A 19,973-nucleotide genomic window follows, 5' to 3' on the forward strand; every position below is an offset into this window, starting at 1 on the left:
TAACAGAAGATTGTGTCACTTGCATGGTTACATTACAACACTGTTGAAGATGTTACAACAATGCCCCTGGCCCAAGGAGGCATTACATCTCCCTGCAGGCCCACTTTATTTATTCAAGTGACCTTTGCAGCTGACAGCTACTCGGGTGTTTCCACGAGAAACCACACCCTAAGATATTGCCTGACTCTTTGCTGTGTTGTGTTTTGTAGGAACATTTCATCCTATTAAGGTGCCTAGGAAAAACAACTTCCTTTTCAGTACGGGCTCTTTTTTTTTTTTTTTTTTTTTTTAAGAAAACAAGTGTTTTTGAGTTGATGTTATTTTTATTTCACAGTTCTCTCTGTGAAACTTCCAAAGAAGAACTTTGTTTGGCAGGGTCATACTGGGAAATGAGGGAGGAACTAATGTCCCTCTGTCTACTTATATACTCATGCACAAATAAATTACTTGGAGAGCATTGCTGATGTTGCAAAGCTGAGCATTCATATGGTAAGAAGTGACCTAATTAAGTTGCTCCTGTAACCCAAAGTTGGAGTGGGGTACACGACCATACACTGTTTTTCACGAGTCCATCTGTGTTTTGGAAAGCTCAGACAGACCAAGTCAGGCATTAATCAGCAGTCTGTGTTGTAGAAAGCTCTTGGCTGTGGAATTCTTTGTCACAGAAGTCAAGAAGTATCTTATAAATGGAGTGGGGCATGAATAAGCGTGCACCTTCTCTGGCAGCTGTACTCCACCTGTGCCACAGATTTCCGTTCTGAACTGTAGTGAATAAATTCTACCGATTTTTGAAGTGATCACTTGTGACTGGCTCTTAATTTTTGAGATTCCTCACATTAACACTAGGAGACAGATTTATAGATGTGCTGAGCCCTTGTGGCTTAGCAAATAATGAGCAGGGAGTGTGCTTCTAATGTGCTGAATGCTGGGCACCCAACTGTACTGCAGGCATTTTGGTCTCAGCCTTTCCATCAGTAAGATGAAAGTAATACCTTCCTCTAACATTGCAAGAATGATATGCTAATGTAGTTAATGTAGGGTAGTACACTCTAATAGTGTAAAGTACTCGGAGATAGTACTACTGCAGTAACTATTTCTGCATTCAGCACAGTTTGAAAAATACGTAATTAATGAACAGGTTTTCTCCATAGGATATCTTTTCAGTCAGCAATCCAGTATTTGTCTCCCAGGCTAAAATCTTTCTCCAGCATCTTTCTCCAGCAAAAAAAAAAAAAGACAAAAAGCAAAAAAAAGCTGTTTGACGAGTAAAATGAGACCTCTGGCCTTTATATGTATGTGTGACTTTTCATGGTAACCATCCATGTCAACAAGTCTCATCTTTACTGTCTCCTTGCTGTGATAGAGGACTGTGGATAGTGCTTTTGAGAAAAATACAAGTATCTTGAGGTTACAAGGAGAGGGTCACATTAACAGTCCAATTGCTGAATCTGTATATCATGGAAAGTGAAGAAATGAGGGAATCTACTAAGTAATGTCATCCATTCCTTCAGCCCATAAAATATGGCTCCCCATAGCATTAAATCTTTCCATAGCTTTGTTCAGTCCAGTTTTAAATGAGATTTCTGTTTCTTCCCACAGTCTGCTAGGTATGAGCATTAGGTTTTCCTGATCCTCAGCCCACGCTTTTTTTCTTTGCCTAATTTCATGTCATTGAAATACTTTGAATGTTGGCTGTGCAAACTAGAAGTGTTTCAAGTTAGGAAAGTTTGAAATGTCCCACATGTATATGAGAGCTGACGAGTTCTTTAGTAAGGAAGCGAAGTATTTTCAGATCATGGCTTGCAATATTAGTGTTTGATAAGAGTTAGCTAGAAAAAAGAGTGCAGTCATAGAGTGCAGTGAGCAGATCTGCTTCCAAGGTGGCCAAACTAACTGCAGCTTATTTTTCTCTCACAGAAGATGAAGCCCATCGTCCAAAGAAGGCGATCTACACCTTCTGCCATTACGAAAGCTCTTGGCAAATCAAAACACCATTCCAGGTAGGGAAAATACCTCTTTGACTCCTTTTTCTACTCTTCTGCCTAGGCAGGCTGAATTCAAGCTGTTTATCAAATTCATTCAGCTGTGTCAAGGACAACTTGTTTATGGATAGATCTGAAAAATCTTTGTGTGTGTGCACATGTCTTCTACACTAGCAAACAGCGGAAAAAACCATTATTCCCCACTCTCTTGCTGGACTGCAAGAGAGCCAAGCTTCCTGTGCCATTCTGGCTGAGCTCAGCAAGGTATTTATCTGCCAAATGCATCGCTGTGTAGTCTGCATCTAACCCGCAGCAGGCAGTGTATGAGAAGTTGAACAGAGGTGCCCTAAGAGATTAAACAACTGATGTCACAGACAAGCAGAAGATGCCCAGTGCAGAGCAGTACGTGAGGGCCTTCCTTGTCTAGTGGCGCATGGCTGTGGGTGAGAAGCACAACTGAGAAGTGTTGGAAGGAGAACTTCAGTGTAGAGATGTCCCGCGTGGGCCTGACTATGTTCTGTGAACTTAGGCTGATTTGGCAAAGAGCACAGTTGTACTAATCCCCTCAACCCAGACTGCAGGGAGAGTCTGTGGTTTGGTTTAAATTAGTGGGGGAAAGAACTGTAAATGGTCCATTACTGAGCAGGTCTGGAAGGAGTTGCTCCAGAGAGAGGAAGGCTGCACCAGCCTTGTCAGGAAAGCAGGCAGTCGTGGGGAGTCTTCTGGGCAGGTGGTATGGGAAGACAATGTCTCAGGGAGGCACAACAGGACACATGCTGCCATGGTGCTTGCTGTCTTGCATATCAGTACTGGCACATCCATCTTGTGAGCATCCTGTCAGACTGTTTTCAGCAGTGTGTGGAGACAGGACAAGGGGAAACGGCCAGAAACTGGAGTATAGGAACTACAAATGTGCACAAGAACTTCTGTACGGTGAGGTGACGGAGCACTGGAACAGGCTGCCCAGGGAGGTGGTGGAGCCTCCTTCTCTGGAGATGTTCAAGACCTGCCTGGATGCCTACCTGTGCGACCTGCTGTAGTGAACCTGCTTTGGCAGGGGATTGGACTCGATGATGTCTGGAGGTCCCTTCCAACCCCTGTGATTCTGTGATTCTGCCATGTGCATTCCTGCTCAGCCATCATCTGGGAACTCCACAGGAGAACTTGCTGTCCCCTGCTCTGCATTCTGAACTGCCATTGGAAGGGCTGGATTTAAAATTAGGCCGTGTTGATTCACCTGGGAGTGGGAGGGAACTGGGAGCTGCATTTGGGAGGAAGCTGAGTATCTCTTTCACATACACGCTTGCCTGCAGACAAGATGCACATTTTTGTCTTTGTAGACAGGAGGATCTTTATTTCCTTCTATCTCCATAAAAATCTAGGACAATTTCTGAGTGGTTAACAAGTTCAGATGTGCTCATATATCTGATCCTATATCTGAGTCTATTAATAAGACTCAGCAAATGACTATTGATTGTTTGTTGAGCACAATCCCACTTGTAGAGTGAGGGTAGACCCAGGATTGTGTGGGACTTGTTTTATTGCCAACGCTGCCAACGACAACCAGGGAGCAGAGCACAGCTTGGCAGGACTGTTCCTCCTGGGCGTGCTCTGGAAAGTGCTGAGATATGAGCAAGGAGATAAACACATTGTGGAGTTTTTTCCACCTGTGGAGAGCATAGAAAAAGGATCTGGTTCAATCTCAATGACTGCTTGCTGACTGCAATCAACATGCGTCAACTACTGTTGTGTTGTTGGGATGTTTGGGGTTTTTTCTGGGGTGGGGGGAGGGAAATGGTCAGTATCTAAATCAATTGCAGAAGAAATGAAGTGTTGGGTTACAGCCATCTAAACCAGAATCAGATGGCTGGAAATAGCTGAATGCATGCAGTTCATTTTCTTTGTGCTACAGCCCTTGCACTGACAAACAGTTAAGTACAGATGGGAAACATGGACTGAAATGAAAAAGGAAGTCTCCATTCACATTCCCTCCCCATGCCTGGCTGAGCAGTGCTGAGAGCCAGGGACTGCCTTGGGTTTTCCTTGTTGACTTCCAGTCACAGCTCACATGCATGTGCAGGAAATAAGTTTTTTGCGTGAGAAATGACTCAAAAAGAATATGAGAACAGCTTGACCTATCCAGATTCGGTATAGACACTTAGGCAGTTTTCAATCTGTTTGAGGCTGGTAAAATTAATTGGGCAGTGGCAGACAAATGCAGTTCATAACTGAAAGAATTGGGGGCAGTGATGGGAGAAGCAGTGGGCTAATGCTTTGTTTCAAAATGGTCACCAGTTCAATTGCAAAACCTTGTGAGAAAAGCTGCTGATAAAGTAATATGATATATATATATATATATATATATATATATTTATTTTTTTTTTCCTTCCAGGGAAACTACACTCTCTTCTTCCCATTCAGACAATGGGCTGCCAAGTGGGATCTTTAGCAACCCAGGTTCCACATTCATCCTGGATGAGCGAGTACAGCTAACCGTGGGCTTGCAGACTCAGGAGAGACATTTGATCTTGTTCAGTGATATGCTGATCATCGCCAAGTCCAAGTAAGAGAAATCTGCAGTTGCTCATTCTCGCTGGTGCGTGCTGTTGAAGCTGAGCCCTGCGCTATTTTTGGAGTAGGCATCAAAATATCTCTTCTTTACAAATATGGATGTAAAACGTTGCATCCCCTCCTTTCACGTTGAGAAATTCCTCCTACTATTAATCTTTCACTCCATTTTCCTGGAGGAGAAGGCTGTCTAATTGTTTCTGCCCTTTTCCTCTGTGGGATTTCTTGGAGAAACTGCGTAAGAACAGGGTAGTAAGAGAGTAGTAAGCACAGAAATTTGATTCTTGATCTCACTGTTTCTGTCAGTTTCACATAATGTATATGTGAAGAACTTGAGTGACTTCAAACATTAGAAAGACAGGATAGATTATAATTAGCTCAAATCATCACCTGCCTGTAGCTCTAATGAATCATATTGCCCCAAACCATAGCTGTCAGACTGGAGCCACCAACCACAAAACTCGCTTGCAAAACTTTCTTGCGGTGCCTCCACACACCCAGACATTTGGGTTTGTCTGGGTATCAGACAATTTCAATCCATCAATGTTTTGGAGGTTTGTTAATGTTGTTGCTGGTTGTAAGGCGGCGTGGCCAAACACTGAGGGTCTAGATATTAGAATATGAGAAAGTCATAATTTGAATTGCAGGTCTTCCTCCAGCCTGAAGTTCAAAAAGCAAGTGCATCTGAGCGAAGTTTGGACTGGCTCATGTCTCAGTGAAGTAACAGAGAAGAAGATGAGTCCTGAAAATTCATTTGTTATCGGCTGGCCTACCATCAATTATGTCGTCACCTTCAGGTATTCCATCAGACCCCCCTTTTCAACCAGGCAGCTGCCCAAGTTTTCTGTGTATTAAGTGAAACAATGATTGAGAGTGCAGAGCCCTGAACTCTACCACAAAACCTCCATTCCCAGTGAGTGAAGGATTCATATTAGACAGTGTGGTAGTAGTTTAAATATTGGAAGAAAGTATGTCTTAAGAAAGCTGTCTTAAGAAAGTATCTGCAGGCTGGTCTCTGAGAGCCTTTTAAACTAGAGAACCAAGCCTTGGAATTGTTGTTATAACAAGGATTGGCCCCATTGTAGAATACACTGGAGTGCTACATCCAGATCAGCCATAGCAAACAAGGTTGTGCCATCGTGTATCCTACAAGCATGTTGTTTCAGTACCAACCAGCAGCCATTTCTGAAGGAGATCCTAGTTTAAGATTTTTTTTTTTCATTACAAAGGATAGTTTAGTTACATTACTGAAAAATTATAGGTGGCCTCTTGCCAGGATTAAATTCCTTTACTACTAGTGTAGAGCAGGCTGGAACACAGCCAGATCATGTCCAAGTGCCATGTCAAAGACACCTGAACTCATAAGGCTTGCTGAAAGGCAGGTGACTTTTTATTAGCCTGAGCTCGGTCTAGGCTGGCAAAATTATGTCTAGAACTGGTATATCCACACTGAGCTCAGGTTGCTGCTAGTTCAGGCTTCTCTGCATCACACTCCTTTGTGAAGCAGAGAGGCCAGCACTTTTCAAGGGTCATTCTGACTACAGGAGTTCTCGTGACTTTCAGCTAGGAAGAGCTGATCTAGCCTAATGCTTTTTTTTCCTTGGTTCAGCTGTTCTAGTGGAAAAAGAAGTTAGAAGCGTACTCTAGTTTTGCACTTACTGCCTCATCGTGTCCAAGAGTCAGGGTGGTGTCTCCCAAGTGATGGGTTTCTGGCCTTAGGACTCATGCTCTGACATGCCAGCAGTCACTTGTCTTTTAATCCAAACTCAAAACCAATTCAATTATTTCCTTCATGCTACTGAGGCTTGGACAGCCCATGTTGGCAGTAGAACCTTACAGGAAGAACAGACATCGGAAGGAAAGTAATAGTAGAAAGAAAATAGTAATTAAAGGTCTCTGGAAAAAATAATAAAGACCCACAAGTTACGTTCACTCCAGCATCATAGAAAGACATTTGTTCCTTATCTGAATGTATGCGGCCCTGGGCAGGAAATACAGTCCAGTTTGTTTTGGGGATTTTTTTGTCATTGTTGTTGAAATAGGACAGAAGCAGGAAAGGACTGTGCTTTTGTTCCAAGACTTTGTAGGAAGGAACTTTGACTTACAGCTATATATAGGTGAAACTGAGTAAAGTTTCCAAAGGTTGTTACCTACTCAGCACTCGTTTGATGATCTGCCTCCTTTTTATCTTCAGCTCAGCTGACGTAAAGAAGCAATGGCTGTCTGCATTACTGTGGTAAGTGACCCTTCTTACATTCTTTATCTGAGTGATTCCTCTACAGTCCTCAGAGGAAATCTGTTATGATATCAAATTGCCCTCTCCATTTTCATCACAGTAAGTGTGTAGGTGCTATTTGAAATGCCTGTCTTTGAAACCTGAATGTGGAATTCCCCATTACCTCCTGATTTTGTGGAATGCAGTAATGATCCAGAAATGATGGAAGGAGTCTTCCATCACTGTACAACGTGTACCTTGCATTGCAGTACTGCCATATGGGATTTTGCTTGTCTAGAGCCTCAGAGAAAGATAAAGAAGCCAGTAAGATCACTCTGTTGTTATTACTGTTGTAATTAATCTGTATTTATTATGGTGCCAAGGAGATGATCCTTTGAGCCTCTTGTATCCAAACCTTAGGGCTCTTCCTTTTCCCTTGACTTTCAGGCATATCAGTGAAATGAAACAGAAAGAATATCTGAAGAACCTAACCCTTCAGATCTTTGTGCTGGATGCTGAAAACTGTTCTTCTGTAAGTAAAGCTAAGAAACGGGTTATTGGACCAATGCTGCATGGAAATCCATGGAATAGTGGAGGGAATGCAGGGCTGTGTTGCTGCTACTGCTGTCCTTGTTTAGAGGGTGCCCATCTGTGCAGCTGCATACTTTCTGCTGGAAGCCCCCTCAGAGAATTTTGGTTTGGGAAATCGTAAGATATAGAGATACTTATCAAAAAGTATCTTAATGTTATTTTTGGCTTCTGCCATCTGCTCTGTTTTCATTTTGCTTCACTTCATAATTGGTGATATTTTGTGCCAGTGTGACCAGTAATTCTCATTTTCAGTGTAGTAAGTGGAGGATGTTGATCCTGAAAGACTTGCTGGTTTGTTCTGAAATAATCTGCTGGAGTGTATTCTGGTCTCTTAACAGTGCATTTCTAGACTTTACATCAAGCTTGGTAGTTCACTTATACTTTCTGGCAACTCTCCCCTCAGAGGGGAGCTGTGGGCACCCTTGATTTATTAGCATTGTGCCATGTTTACCCCTTCCAGTGACAATGGTACTACTTTCAGTTAAGTGCCAAAATGATTGAGTACAGTATCTGAACACTACCTGCTTCCTCTGTTTGTTTGGTTTATGGTTGTTTTTTTTTTTTTTTTTTACTGGATTAAGCCTTTGGGTGTTGTAAGGAATCAATGATAAATAAGTAGCTAAGAACAGTTTTCATAATATATCTCCTTCAACAATGATTCAATTCTAGTTCAAATTAGCAAAACACTTCTATGAATATTTAGTGAAGACAATCATAAGACAGATAAGTGATTTTTTTTGCTAAATTTTCAGGCTATAAGAAATATAACCGATCTTCTTACCTTCTTAATGGCTTCCTATATTTCCTCTGTTTTCCTTTCTAGACCACCACAGTCAATGTGTCCAATGTGGAAACTGCAGAGAGCGTGATGAAGAAGACACTTGTCCAGCTTGGACTTCCTGTAGGTGACTTGCAGGGACTGCCTGATGCTAGCTAGGGAAGCTGTCAGCATTCAGATTTTGGGACAGTACAGAGGTAGAGAAGTCTTTATTTGCTGCAGTTAACCATGAGGTTACTGATACTCACTGGGCTAGGAGCAATCTGTTTATGTGGCAGCAAAATTCTAAAAGCACAGACATGCATATGTTCCTATGGGAGGAAAAAAAAGTCCTTCAGATTTCAAAGGACTTCCATGCTTGCTTAGGCTTGGGCCTAGCTTGTCAAAGAATTATTAATAGAGCTGTGAAATACTGAATGAATAAGTGATGTTATCAGAGGAGACTTTCCCATTGCAGCGATCTAGCAATTACGCTGTTAGCTTTTACAGTGTCCAGTAGCACACCTAGGAAATTTGTGGAATATTTTGCTAAAATAGTCCTGGAAAATCTTATTCTCATTCTGTAATATGAAAATCACTTCTGTTCAGTCATGCTTACACATACTTCTGAGAACAAGTGCCTCGCTGTGCTCTGTAATATTCCAGTCTTGAGATAGACTACTATTTCTCACCTCTCTTCAGCGTGCAGAACACACGATCCCAATACATCATACAAGGATGGCTGTGCTGCTGCATGCGAGGGAAGATGGAGAATAGCTGGTACCACACACTAAAAGCATTGGCCTATTGAGGCTCAAAGTGGTCCCACATTCTGTGCCCTCCATGTACAGTGAGGAACACGAGAGCACCAACACTATTGAGAAAGCACAGTGACTTGACTGGTAGTGCTTTGCTTGTTGCATCAAGAGATTTTTTCAGTCAGAGCCTACTGGGTGAACAGTCAGGAAACCATTATGTGGTTTTGCATCCCCGTGGCTCTCAGTATGTTCCTATGAACCTTTGTTCTTCCACTCTCATACAAAGTGACTGAGAGCAGCCTTCCCTCCCAGCCACGTGCCTGTCCAGGCGTTATCTATACATGTCTATTCTGCTCCTTGCCCTGTTCAGACTATTTTTTTTCTGCTGTTTTCTCAGTTGTGTGCAACCTCTGGGGCCCTGATCTAGACCCCCTTCAGCTGATATTTTTCTCTTATCTGTTCTTCAACCATCAGGATAGGACAAGTGACTACCATCTCTGGGTGATCTCAGGAAAAGATGACCCTGCTTACCCTCTCATTGGTATGAGCTCTCCTGTTTTCTTTAAATTCTAGCACCATAGAAATAAGTGAAAAATGACTCAGGTATATGTGGCAGAGAAATCTCACGAACAGTGTGAAGAAATAGGGCAATTTGTCCCAAGCTGTTAGATGTATTTTAACTGCATCTTGCTTCTCTGATACGTGTATCAGTTGTTCAGCTGTTGCTCAGACTGCTGTCCTGCTGCATGCTACATATTCATGCCAAACAAGTCATCCCAACGCTACATTGTATTTTCAGTTATAACCCAATAAATGCGTGGTGAGGCTGCCCGAGAAACGCCTGCTTTCGTATTAAAGAGATCTAGCTCCAAAGACCACACAATCATTTTAAAACCATCATTTTGGGGTTTCTTACACTGCACATTTGTTTATTTGTGGGTGTTTATTGGTATTTTCTAGACTGTCGTAGTGGGATAACTAGCACAAAGTAATGCTTACAAGATGTTTTTGGGGCTCGTAAGTCTACTGTAGTGGTTTGTTGCATGATGTTCTTTAAAACTGCTAATGGAGAGTGATTGTACAGGTTTAACTTGCTGAATTTAACTTGTAAAACAACGATCATAAATGCACAAGTGCATCCTGGCCTCTTCAGCCCTCAGGTGGAGGTTTCTAGCAGCATTGTTTAGAGGCCCAATTGGAGTGGCAGCCATTGGCTGTGACTGCTTCCTCCTGCCCAGATTTGGAGTTGTTTGCACATCTGCAATTGACTTGCTTTTTACACACCTCTCTGCTCAACAGGGCACGAACATCCGTTCAGCATCGCGTTAAACTGTCTCCGGGACTCTGCTGACCAGCAACAAGGAACTCACAATCACACCCTCCTGCTTGATGGGACAGAGGCATCCTTCACCGAGCAGCTCCCAAAAGAGAAACAATGTCAGTTTGTCCTGAAACCCAGGCTCCAAGCTCCAGTGCAGCTGAGGAGGGGTAAGAGCTGCAGGAGTGCCTTAACCAGGATGAGATTTTGCTGTTTTCACTGTCAATGCCAAACTCTTCCTAGCACTGTATGCATAGCCTGGAGTTGCACTCATGCTCGATTGCATGTGTAAAGGACACGATTGCAGAGGTGCTAAATTTGTCAGTGAAGACATTCAGTCCTTGATTAACTTTCAGTTGCAGGCTATACATGGATTTCATAGATTCCCTGAAGAACAGCGAGTTAATAAGAGTTTTGCTGATGACTGAGAGATGAACAGGTGGCTTAACTGCCATGTATCCCCTGACCACCCTCATTAACAGTGTAGTTATTATCCACGAGATGGTAGAAAGTCCTTGGTTTGCTCAGATCTCTGCCTCTGCTGCAAGTCAGTCACTGTCCAGTAGAAATGATAGCCATGTGTGTAATGAAGGTATGTTTTCTTTTAGAGTCACTGCAGAAGCACACCAAGAGGAAGAAGTCTTTGATTGACTGGGCCCTGCGGCGCAGCACCAGTGCACCCACAGACAGCCCTCCTTCACAGTCACCTACCACCCCACAGAAACTCTTTGGCATGTCTCTGTCCTCTGTCTGCCCTGATGGGATCCTTCCCAAGCCAATCATGGTAAGGAGTAGTTTAGGCTGTTGATATGAATGCAATGTGTTTAGCCAAGAATTTAAAGTCATTTGTGATGTTTACAAGGACTGGCTTGAGAAGATCAATGTTTGCCCACGCTTCAGATCTAACTCAGTAGCATGAGTAAAAACTGCATAAGCTGTATCACTTGTGTGGATACCCATCCTGTTCCAATGGGGTTTTCCAGCGAGACCATCACAAGTGAAGAAGGAACAGTGTCAGTGTACCATGGTATATAGCCTGAATCTCATTTGACCAATTTGTCCATTGATCTCTCACCTGCCAAAGAATAGGAGCACTTGTGTATACTTGCAACTTATCTGTTAGACTCTTGTCCCTGGTCAGGTCATGACAAATCTCTTGTATATCTGTCCTCTTTCCAGTGCTGACCAGCTCTTATGCAGTTATAATATATGAGATATAAGGTAAACAACAGGGTGAAGTGTTTGGCTCTTATGAATAATTGAGCTTTCTCTTAGGATATGCTGTTTCTGCTGTACCATGAAGGTCCCTCTACTAGGGGCATTTTCAGACGTTCTGCCAATGCCAAGACTTGCAAGGAATTGAAGGAGAAGCTAAACTCTGGAGATGATGTCCGGGTGGATGGAGAGTCGGTCTTTGTGGCTGCAGCTGTCATCACGGTGTGTTTTGCCAAATAACTGCTATCTCAGCTAATCACGCCTTCCTTCTTTCAGTAAGGAAGCAAGATGTATCTTTACAGAGAGGAAAGATTGCAGGCAGGGCGCTGTAGGGGCTGTTGCACAAAATATTTTCTATTGAGGCACGTTCTCAGCTGGTGGCTTCACTCATCTATGTGCACGAAGTTATCTGTCTGACTTGATGGAGGTTGCTTTAACATTCAGGTATGTTCAGTAGCCCTCTTGCCAATGTTTCATTTTGCACCTTTATTGTACAAAGCAGCCTCCAGCAGCACATATAGTGGTATTTACTTCCTAGATAACCATGGCTTCTATCTAGAAGTTATCTCACATCAAATACTCTGACAACCTGAACTCTGCAATTCAGATGCTACACATATGCACTGCCACAGAGTCCTCTGATGTCAGAAGAACAATTGCTCTGTGTCCTTTTCTGGACACACACAAGAGAGTGGAGGGAGATGTAGATGTTCTCAAAGGCCCCTTCCAATATAAGATATTTTGTGATCTTACGTTGGAGGATAAGTGCCATTTGACTGCAGCTGCTCTGCACTGCCCACAGAGAGGCCATTCTCAAAGGAGGCAGTTAGACTCAGAGCCTTCACTCTCTGATCAGATGGCAAGTGAGAAGGAAAACTCCTACCAAGTCTGAGCAGAGACGTTGTGTTGAATGGGGGATTGTGGTAAGACTCAAGTTTTAATAGGAAAAAGCCTAGCGTTTGTATGGTCAAACATGCTTTAAATCTTGTCAGGTTTAACCTGATCTGTTAAAACTGGTCAGAACCAGTCAGATCTTTGGGAACTGAAGTGCTAAAAAACCCCTTGCCAGTAGTTTTTGCTGCCCTAATATAAAAGGCTGTCAGACATATTACAAGGCAAGGCATATGTTAAGTTCTTGCAAAGTCCTCTCAGAAAAACGGCAGTCCTTACTGATTAGAAATATTTCAAACAGAACTATGCATAGCCTTGAATAGCAGTCCTTGCTCTAATATAGTAGAGATCAACCCTGTTCTGGTGAGGGGAAAAGCACGAGGGCTGGCTGTTTACTCTTTTCTGCCGTAAGCTATAGACACAATTTGATAATGCTGCAAGTGAAGAGCCTTGAGGACAGCTTGGTGAAAATGGGGAGGGAAGGAGAAATGTATCTGTGTCACATTTCATTTTATCTTCTGCTTAATATGAATAAATATTGACTATATACATAGTGAAACCAAATCAAGGAAATTAAAACTGACCAGACTGCTCTGCATGTATATATTTAATTCAGGATTTTCTCCGAAATATACCTGACAGTGTTCTATCCTCAGACATGCACGGACTGTGGATGGAAGCTGTGGATACAGAAAATCGGGCACATAAGATTGAAACTATCAAAAGGTTTGTAAAATCCTTTAAGGATTATTTTGGTGGAGAAGTGGGAGTGTAGGGCTCTAACTGTAGACTTGTCCTCGTGGAGACTCCTGTTGCTGCTCCAGGTCGCAGTGGAGCCATTGCTGATTGCCAGTATCACAGATCAAAGCATTTTCCTTTCAGTTGTCTTTTGGTAACGTTTCTAACCCACAAAAAAATCTTTAGAAATCTGTTTTCTAATGACCATTTCAAGTGAGAACAATCAAACTGATAAATAGCAATAATTCAGCCAACAGAAATACCTCAGATATTAGTGGAATTAAATCTCTTACTATTGTGACTCCAGTATTTGAAGAATGGATTTTTATGAACAGTGCTGTTTTTCTGTTACCACTCCCGGAACAGCTTGGTCAGTCAGCTCCCAGAGGCCAACCTGGTCTTACTCAGACACCTCTTTGGAGTCCTTCATCACATTGAGCAGAATTCCGTTGTGAATCAGATGAATGCGTTTAACCTGGCTCTTTGCATAGCACCCAATATGCTGTGGCTACCTAGTCCCACAGGGCCCGAGGAGGAAAGCAGGTCTACAAAGAAGGTAATATTTCATAGGTTTGGTCTCATAACTGTCTTCCTCTTTTACGATTTTTATTTATGGGCTCTGTATTTTGTAGGCTGAAGGGAGGCACAGTATCAGTGATATTGCCAGCTGAGTGGCACCTGGGCTTCACCCTTTCCCCTGTGCAGTTATGCTCAAGTTAGTGGACCAATTCAGCCACACAGATTATGTAGGGTAGAAAAGGAAGCTGTGATTGTTTTACCAGCTGAAATTCCCTTCAGGACAATCATGCTAAGGGAAGATGGGGCAGCTGGAGTTAGATATTGCTGTTTCATCTGAATGTAAAGCTATCCTGCAGTGATAATGTAAGCGCTAAACATGGTGAAGGGCAGGAGTCCTTGCTTGTAGTTTGTTACTGATAACAAGGAAAAACATAGAATGTGCCATGCCTGGCTCGCTGCTCCAGTTCACAAAGTTCATATCCTTGCCTCAGATGTAGTTAATACAGAAGTATTACTGTGTTCTGAGCAGCTTTTTGAACAAAAGATTCTGTAGGAAATTATATATTTTTGAAATAAAAAGGAACTTTGGGGGAATTGCTTGAATTGCATTATTTACCTAGTTATGTATTCATTGCACTGACTTTGTAAATCTTTGTCTTTGCCAGGTAGCCATGTTAGTACAGTTTCTGATTGAAAACTCGGCAGAGATTTTTGGAGGTGACATTGCTTCCTTGTTTCAAAGGCCGGACAAAAATTCCACAAACTCAGAGAGATCTCTGGGTAAGCTGGTGGCATTCTATCTTCAAGACATTGTTAAAACCTTTTTAATAGGTGAACTCTTAATGCAAAGTAGTTTGTTTCTCCTTCATCTCTGCCAAAGAAGTGTTGAAAAAACAGCTGGTTTTGTGGGTTGGTTGGTTTGTTTGTTTTCCCTTTCCCCGTCAGGCATGGCCAAGAAAGGGGAAAGCAGAGGGCTGAATTCTCACAACTTAAATATATCCCTGAACATGGGACTTTATCTGTGGTTGTTCAACCTATTCCAGTCATTCCAGACTAAAGTACCAGCACAAGAATTTATTGTAGCCTTAGTGATGGCATGTCCCAGCAATGTTTTCTTCCAGACTAATTATGTAGGTCCAAACAAAATGGTTGAATGAGAAGAGAATCACTTTTCTATTGACTATGCTGTGGATGCAGGCTAGTGGTGAAAGCTTAAGTTGTCAAGCCAAAAACGTTTATTTTGTGCCCAGACTTGGTTTAGTCCTTGGGAAAAATAATGAATCATCTTTGATTTCCTCTTTACGAAGTAGAGTTGGTAATATTTCTTATGCCTTGGCTGTAAGGTACTGTGTGGAGTTAAGAGATGCAGACAATTGATTGTGTTTTCTACTCTAGGCATGGCTCAGAATGATGACTCCTCTGATGAGCTGGAATTCTCTGCTTATGACCTGGAAAGACCAAAGCATTGCCTGATATCTAAAACAGATGACGTTTTTGAACCACCCAGTGGCTTGTTACTCGAAGAGCAAGAAGACTGGGACTTGTTCAGTGAGATCACAGCCTGCTACCAAAGCAAAACCCAGAAGAATGCCAGTGCAGACAGCTACGAGCTCTTAGAAGAGGAGGGTTCCTTCTGCTCCATAGGCTCAATACGCTCACTTAGCCCAGCCAGGGACCGGTGCTCATCAGAGCCCAGTGTCTGTCTTAGCTCCCAGCTTCCTGCTCAGAGCCATGAGCCAGTGGCTCGCCAGTCTAGCTGTGATGCCACCATCATGCACAGTCACACGGGCTACATCCACAGACTTAAGCAACTGCAAGTGGAGAGCCAGAAGTTGATTGATGAAGGCCTTAGCACTGGGGCTAATAAAGCCAGGCAGAATTTGTGGCAGTCACCTCAGACCAGCTCTAAGGTAAAGAAGCCCAGCTTTCAGAAATCTAACCTGTCCAACAGGTCCAGCTTCTCTAGCCTGTCCTCTACCACTACATCTCCATCTGCATCCTCACTTAGCTCCCTAGACAGTGCTTTCTCATACTGTTCGGAGTCATCAGCTGTTAGTCCTACAGATGTCTCCTCCCTATCATTTATGTTTGGCACATCTGCCAGGCTTCATGCTGTGTCTCCCAAGATTGCCAGGAAGTCCCCAAAAGAGTGGCACAAGTCCTTCACCTCTCCTGTGCCTTTACAGCCATGTGACCTAGACAGTTTCTGTGACTATGAACCCAAGGCTGTAGAGAGCAGACATTGTTCTGGGGAGAGGAAAAGCTTTCTTTCTGGCAGCAGAGCTGCAGTGAGGAGCCCAGCAACTGACACTGACTGGGAAAAGGAGGAGAGACAGCTGAGATTTATGGGGGTGCCTGATCTGAAGCTCCAAAGCCTGGATTATCCCAATGAGCTAGAACAAAATTCTGAGCCTTCACCTGATGACCTAGCCAGCAAGAAATTCCTGCAGATCAACCAGCAGCAGCACAGGGAGAAGGTAGTGAAGCACATTGAAATCAGAAGTGTTGATGCCTGCTCTCCAAGCCAGGAAGGCCTGAAGCGCACCAAGATAACTTTTTACATGGCCCCAAATAAAGAATATTACTGGGGATTGCCAGTGGAAGAGGAGAGGTCCTCGGCAAATACCAGCAGCCCTAATGAGCAAAGCACATCTAAAGGCTTGCAGTCTGTGAGAGTCCATATCCCCCAGACAGTGTTTTATGGGCAGAATACACCCCTTGTTCTGCAGTCTGCCTCCAGGCAGCTCCACTGTGAATCAACAATCCTGTCCTCACGAGCAAGGCACAAAGAGAACTTCCACGATGCCTCCACTCTGAAGGAGCTGGAGAGCAAGCCAGTGGGGGAGGTACCGGTGACAAACCCGAGCGAGGGGATCAACACGTTCAGCCACACCATCCATATCATCCTCCCTGCTTCCATTCAAAGCACCGTCAGGGAATATTTCAAACATGATGAAACCAAGACCTGTCCCATGGCTGAGGCAGAAGCAGTGGAGAATGAACTTGTTCGGAGCAGGATGGAGTGGCTCAGGAGGCGGCCGCTGTCAGAAATGGCTGCTGAGGAATGTGATGCAGTGGCGTTCGCGGAAGAGACGTTTGTCTAGGGAGAGGGCTGTGGGAGGACTGAATTTTGTGTGCGTGGGTGTATGAGCAGCAGAAAATATTCTGATCAAGGTGTGAAGAATCTGGTGGGCTGTGTTGAGCAGTGAGCGTAAAGTGGCACTAATGTGTATGCAATGTTGGGGTTTGCAGTTCATTTTGGTTGGGTTGTGAGTGGTGTTCTTTTTGTTACGTTCTTTTTCTACTTGAGATACTTCACCAAGGGGACTGATTGCCACCAGCCTGTCTCTGAATTTGCTGAGGTTATCTCTTTTTGAAGCAGAAAAGGAGAAACTCTGCTTTATTTTCTTCAGTCACTGATGTGTACAGATGACTGCAGAACATGGGCAGCAACTTTTCCAGCAGAATTAGTTAAATTTTAAGCTTGCATAAATAGCTCTGCTGTTCCCTGATCATCATCACCATTCATCCCAAAGGAGATTCTTCACCTCCATTCCAGAAATCACGACTTCTCTCTGTTTATCTTCCCTTTGTCCCTTAGGGGTAGAACTGTGTGCATTACTACTCGATGCTGGACTCCAGATAGACCAAATAGAGCCCAAAGCCCAGCTTTCACCGACAGACAACATCCAAGATCCTTTAATTTTATTTTATTTTTTCCAGTTAATTGTCCGTTGGTTCTCATGATTTGGCAGATCCACCATTACGCTGAAGGACTGTAGCTCTGTCTCTTCAACAGAGCTATGGCTGTTTCACTTCTTTGGCATCCTCTGGGAACACCTGAGCCTTCCCATCCTACTAAGAGGTGACATCTTTTCTGTAACTGAGGATGGAAGTTCAGAATGACCTTTCCAGAGGCAGTGTGGATGGAGATCATAATCAAATTCCTAGTTATGCTGGAAGGGGCCCAAGCAGGAGTTGGTTTTAGCATGAAGTCATGGTGTTGTGGAAGTAGTCAGGAAAGCCATGAAGAGGGTGCTGCAGCAAAAGTCCCATCAGGGTAGGAATCTCTCAGACAGTCTAATAAACTGAGATTGTTCAGGCCTTAATAGCACTGCTAAACTGCATCAGAGAAATGCATTCCTACTCATCAAAATGCTCTGCCCAGTGTAGTCTAGCAGAGTTAATTATGGAGAAGTGCCAGGCAAGCATGTGACAGAAGGCTGCTTTATGGCACTACTTAAAACATGCAGCCAGAGGGCTCTTACACCATTGTTGTGATGCTACTCAGGACAATGCTTAGAATAACTTTTGTCATGATGGGACTTAAGAGGACTGTGGTGCTGCAAGCTGAGCTCTAAGGTAAGCAGAGAGCACCACAGTTGTTAGATAGAATTTAAGAAAATGATGGAAGAAGTCTCAAAGATGGAAAAGCTCAGGATACATCATTCTCTTAGGGAGACAGCCCTTTTTCTCAGCTAACAGTGAGTGAGTGGGTAAAAGACAGAAGAAATACATGAATCTTAGTGATCAAGTGGTAGTCCTTCTGAAGTACCCTTTGCAAGTTGCTGAGTGCATGCCACCACCATACTTGAGGGTTGCTTGATACCCACTCTTATTCAGCCCTTGCATAGAGGGAAAACCACATCTGTAAATGACCAAGAACTCTGCAGTTGCTGGTCACTATTTTTGCCTAGGAACTGGTCCAGCACTCCGGATTCACACTCTGTGATTCCCACGGAGATGGAGGGAAGCCCAGAGTGCACATCACAAGGTGTACAGAAAATATTTTGTCATGTGCAAAGTGTTCAACTCTCAGGTGCTGTCTCTGTCCCATCTCACTGTGGTGGGCCTTATATGATGAGTGGTGTATATAGTTGTAATGCAACCCCCCACTATCATTTTCCTCACACAGACACTAAAGATGTGCAGTATTGTTTTTTCCTTTTTTTTTTTTTCCCCAGACCTATGGTTGTAACTATTTGAATAAAAGAGGCACAGGTTTGTTTGCAAGGTAGTGATTGCCTTTTGTTCCCCTTGCTCCTACTTTCCCCTCCTTTCCATGCTTGTTTAGTACTGCTTGCAAAAGACCAAAGCAGACTGTAAAGCACGTGCTTCCCCCTACCACGACCTGCAAGGGTGTCCTGTGCTGACAAGGAACCCTCTGCCATCTGTATTTCTCTGTAGCCGTCCTTATTTGAGGGTCTCCTTCAGAGAAACAGGCACAAACCGCACAAAACAGAAGGCAGCAGATAATTTTGCTACTGTTTTAACAAGGTGTAAAACTATCCCTGCCGCTGCCCCCTACCTGCAGGCATGGAAACTTGTGTCACTGCTGTCCAGGTCTGCACCTGACAGGCAAACTAAATCTGCACAGGTTTTCAGGAACTGCTGTAGAATGAGTAGGCTCAGTTGTCCCTCTCATCTGTGTCTTTTCAGGAAGGTGAAACAGCACTAAGTATTGTGATGGATTTATCTGTACTTGGAAGGGAGATTAATCTGTGTTCCAAACAAGCTGACAGCTTGTAGACTGGCTCTGGGGCCCAGCCGATTTTGGCTCAGACAAGGAGGACCTGACCCTAATGCCAAGAAAGAACTCTGAATTTGCATCACCTAGAAGAATTATGAGCAAGTTAAAGAGAGATTTGTTTATAGAAACAGAGGGAGGGGAGGGGCAAAACAAATTTTCCTCTTCTCATCTGAGGCTGCCTAATATGGGCATATTTCTCTAACGATTTCTCTAACCCTGTGCTTACTGATTTTTTTTTAACAGAGGGAAATTTTATTAATAAACTAATAAAACTTGGACAAAGTTTTTCAGAAAAGACAAGACAAATCCCCATGGGAGTACATGGCTGCCCAGCAGAGGCAGCACTGCAGTAGCAGTCTGATGCTGTGCACACAGTATCCAAGAGAGTTTTCATTATGGCTTTAGGAAAGCTACACATTAAGTAAAACAGTTACTTTGGCACCAAGAAAATGTGTGTTTTGGTCAGAAACATTTTTGCCCAAGCGTCTGCTCCTACGGATCATCACACTCTTTTTTTAGCCTTATGCTAGATGGTATTCAGTTCAATGTCAGGGAAATATTTACCTGTGTGATAAGTACAATTCATTTCAACAAGACCTTTTGGTAGCCATCACTGTTTTCATATTCAACATTTCTAACTTTTTTTTAAAATGTTTATTCAGATTACGTGCAGTAGCTGACAGTTAGACATGCTGTGAAAGCTGGAGCACTCATTCACCACAAGCCCAGGCACTCATACAGGACTGGCATTTTAGCTTTGTGGATATGAAGATGAAGATGCTCCCCTCAGTTTTGCAACTAATCCTACACCTGCTAAGTTAGCAGATTCTTTCCCCTTACTTCCAGGTCAACAAAATACATATAGCACATTAGTCATAGAACTCCTAGGGA

At 43.3% G+C, this 19,973-nt stretch overlaps 1 protein-coding gene across 4 annotated transcripts in view; it reads left to right on the forward strand.

The window, feature by feature from the left end:
• The window catches only part of LOC128075747 (rho GTPase-activating protein 20-like), a 31,532-nt gene extending 12,963 nt beyond the window's left edge, over window positions 1-18,569 (forward strand). For all 4 annotated transcript variants that reach the window (XM_052672736.1, XM_052672734.1, XM_052672733.1 and 1 more), the window contains exons 2-15: window positions 1,918-2,000; window positions 4,375-4,545; window positions 5,198-5,347; window positions 6,745-6,786; window positions 7,213-7,297; window positions 8,180-8,257; window positions 9,346-9,412; window positions 10,171-10,359; window positions 10,798-10,973; window positions 11,465-11,626; window positions 12,912-13,021; window positions 13,400-13,589; window positions 14,218-14,332; window positions 14,948-18,569. In XM_052672736.1, the coding sequence (XP_052528696.1) occupies window positions 1,921-2,000; window positions 4,375-4,545; window positions 5,198-5,347; window positions 6,745-6,786; window positions 7,213-7,297; window positions 8,180-8,257; window positions 9,346-9,412; window positions 10,171-10,359; window positions 10,798-10,973; window positions 11,465-11,626; window positions 12,912-13,021; window positions 13,400-13,589; window positions 14,218-14,332; window positions 14,948-16,656 (3,324 nt within the window). In that variant the 5' untranslated portion in view covers window positions 1,918-1,920 and the 3' untranslated portion in view covers window positions 16,657-18,569. The remainder of the gene's footprint in view (window positions 1-1,917; window positions 2,001-4,374; window positions 4,546-5,197; window positions 5,348-6,744; window positions 6,787-7,212; window positions 7,298-8,179; window positions 8,258-9,345; window positions 9,413-10,170; window positions 10,360-10,797; window positions 10,974-11,464; window positions 11,627-12,911; window positions 13,022-13,399; window positions 13,590-14,217; window positions 14,333-14,947) is intronic.
• The last annotated feature ends 1,404 nt before the right edge of the window (window positions 18,570-19,973 follow it).

This window comes from Tympanuchus pallidicinctus, unplaced genomic scaffold (genome assembly GCF_026119805.1).
Source record: "Tympanuchus pallidicinctus isolate F22 unplaced genomic scaffold, pur_lepc_1.0 scaffold13, whole genome shotgun sequence".
NCBI lineage: Eukaryota > Metazoa > Chordata > Aves > Galliformes > Phasianidae > Tympanuchus > Tympanuchus pallidicinctus.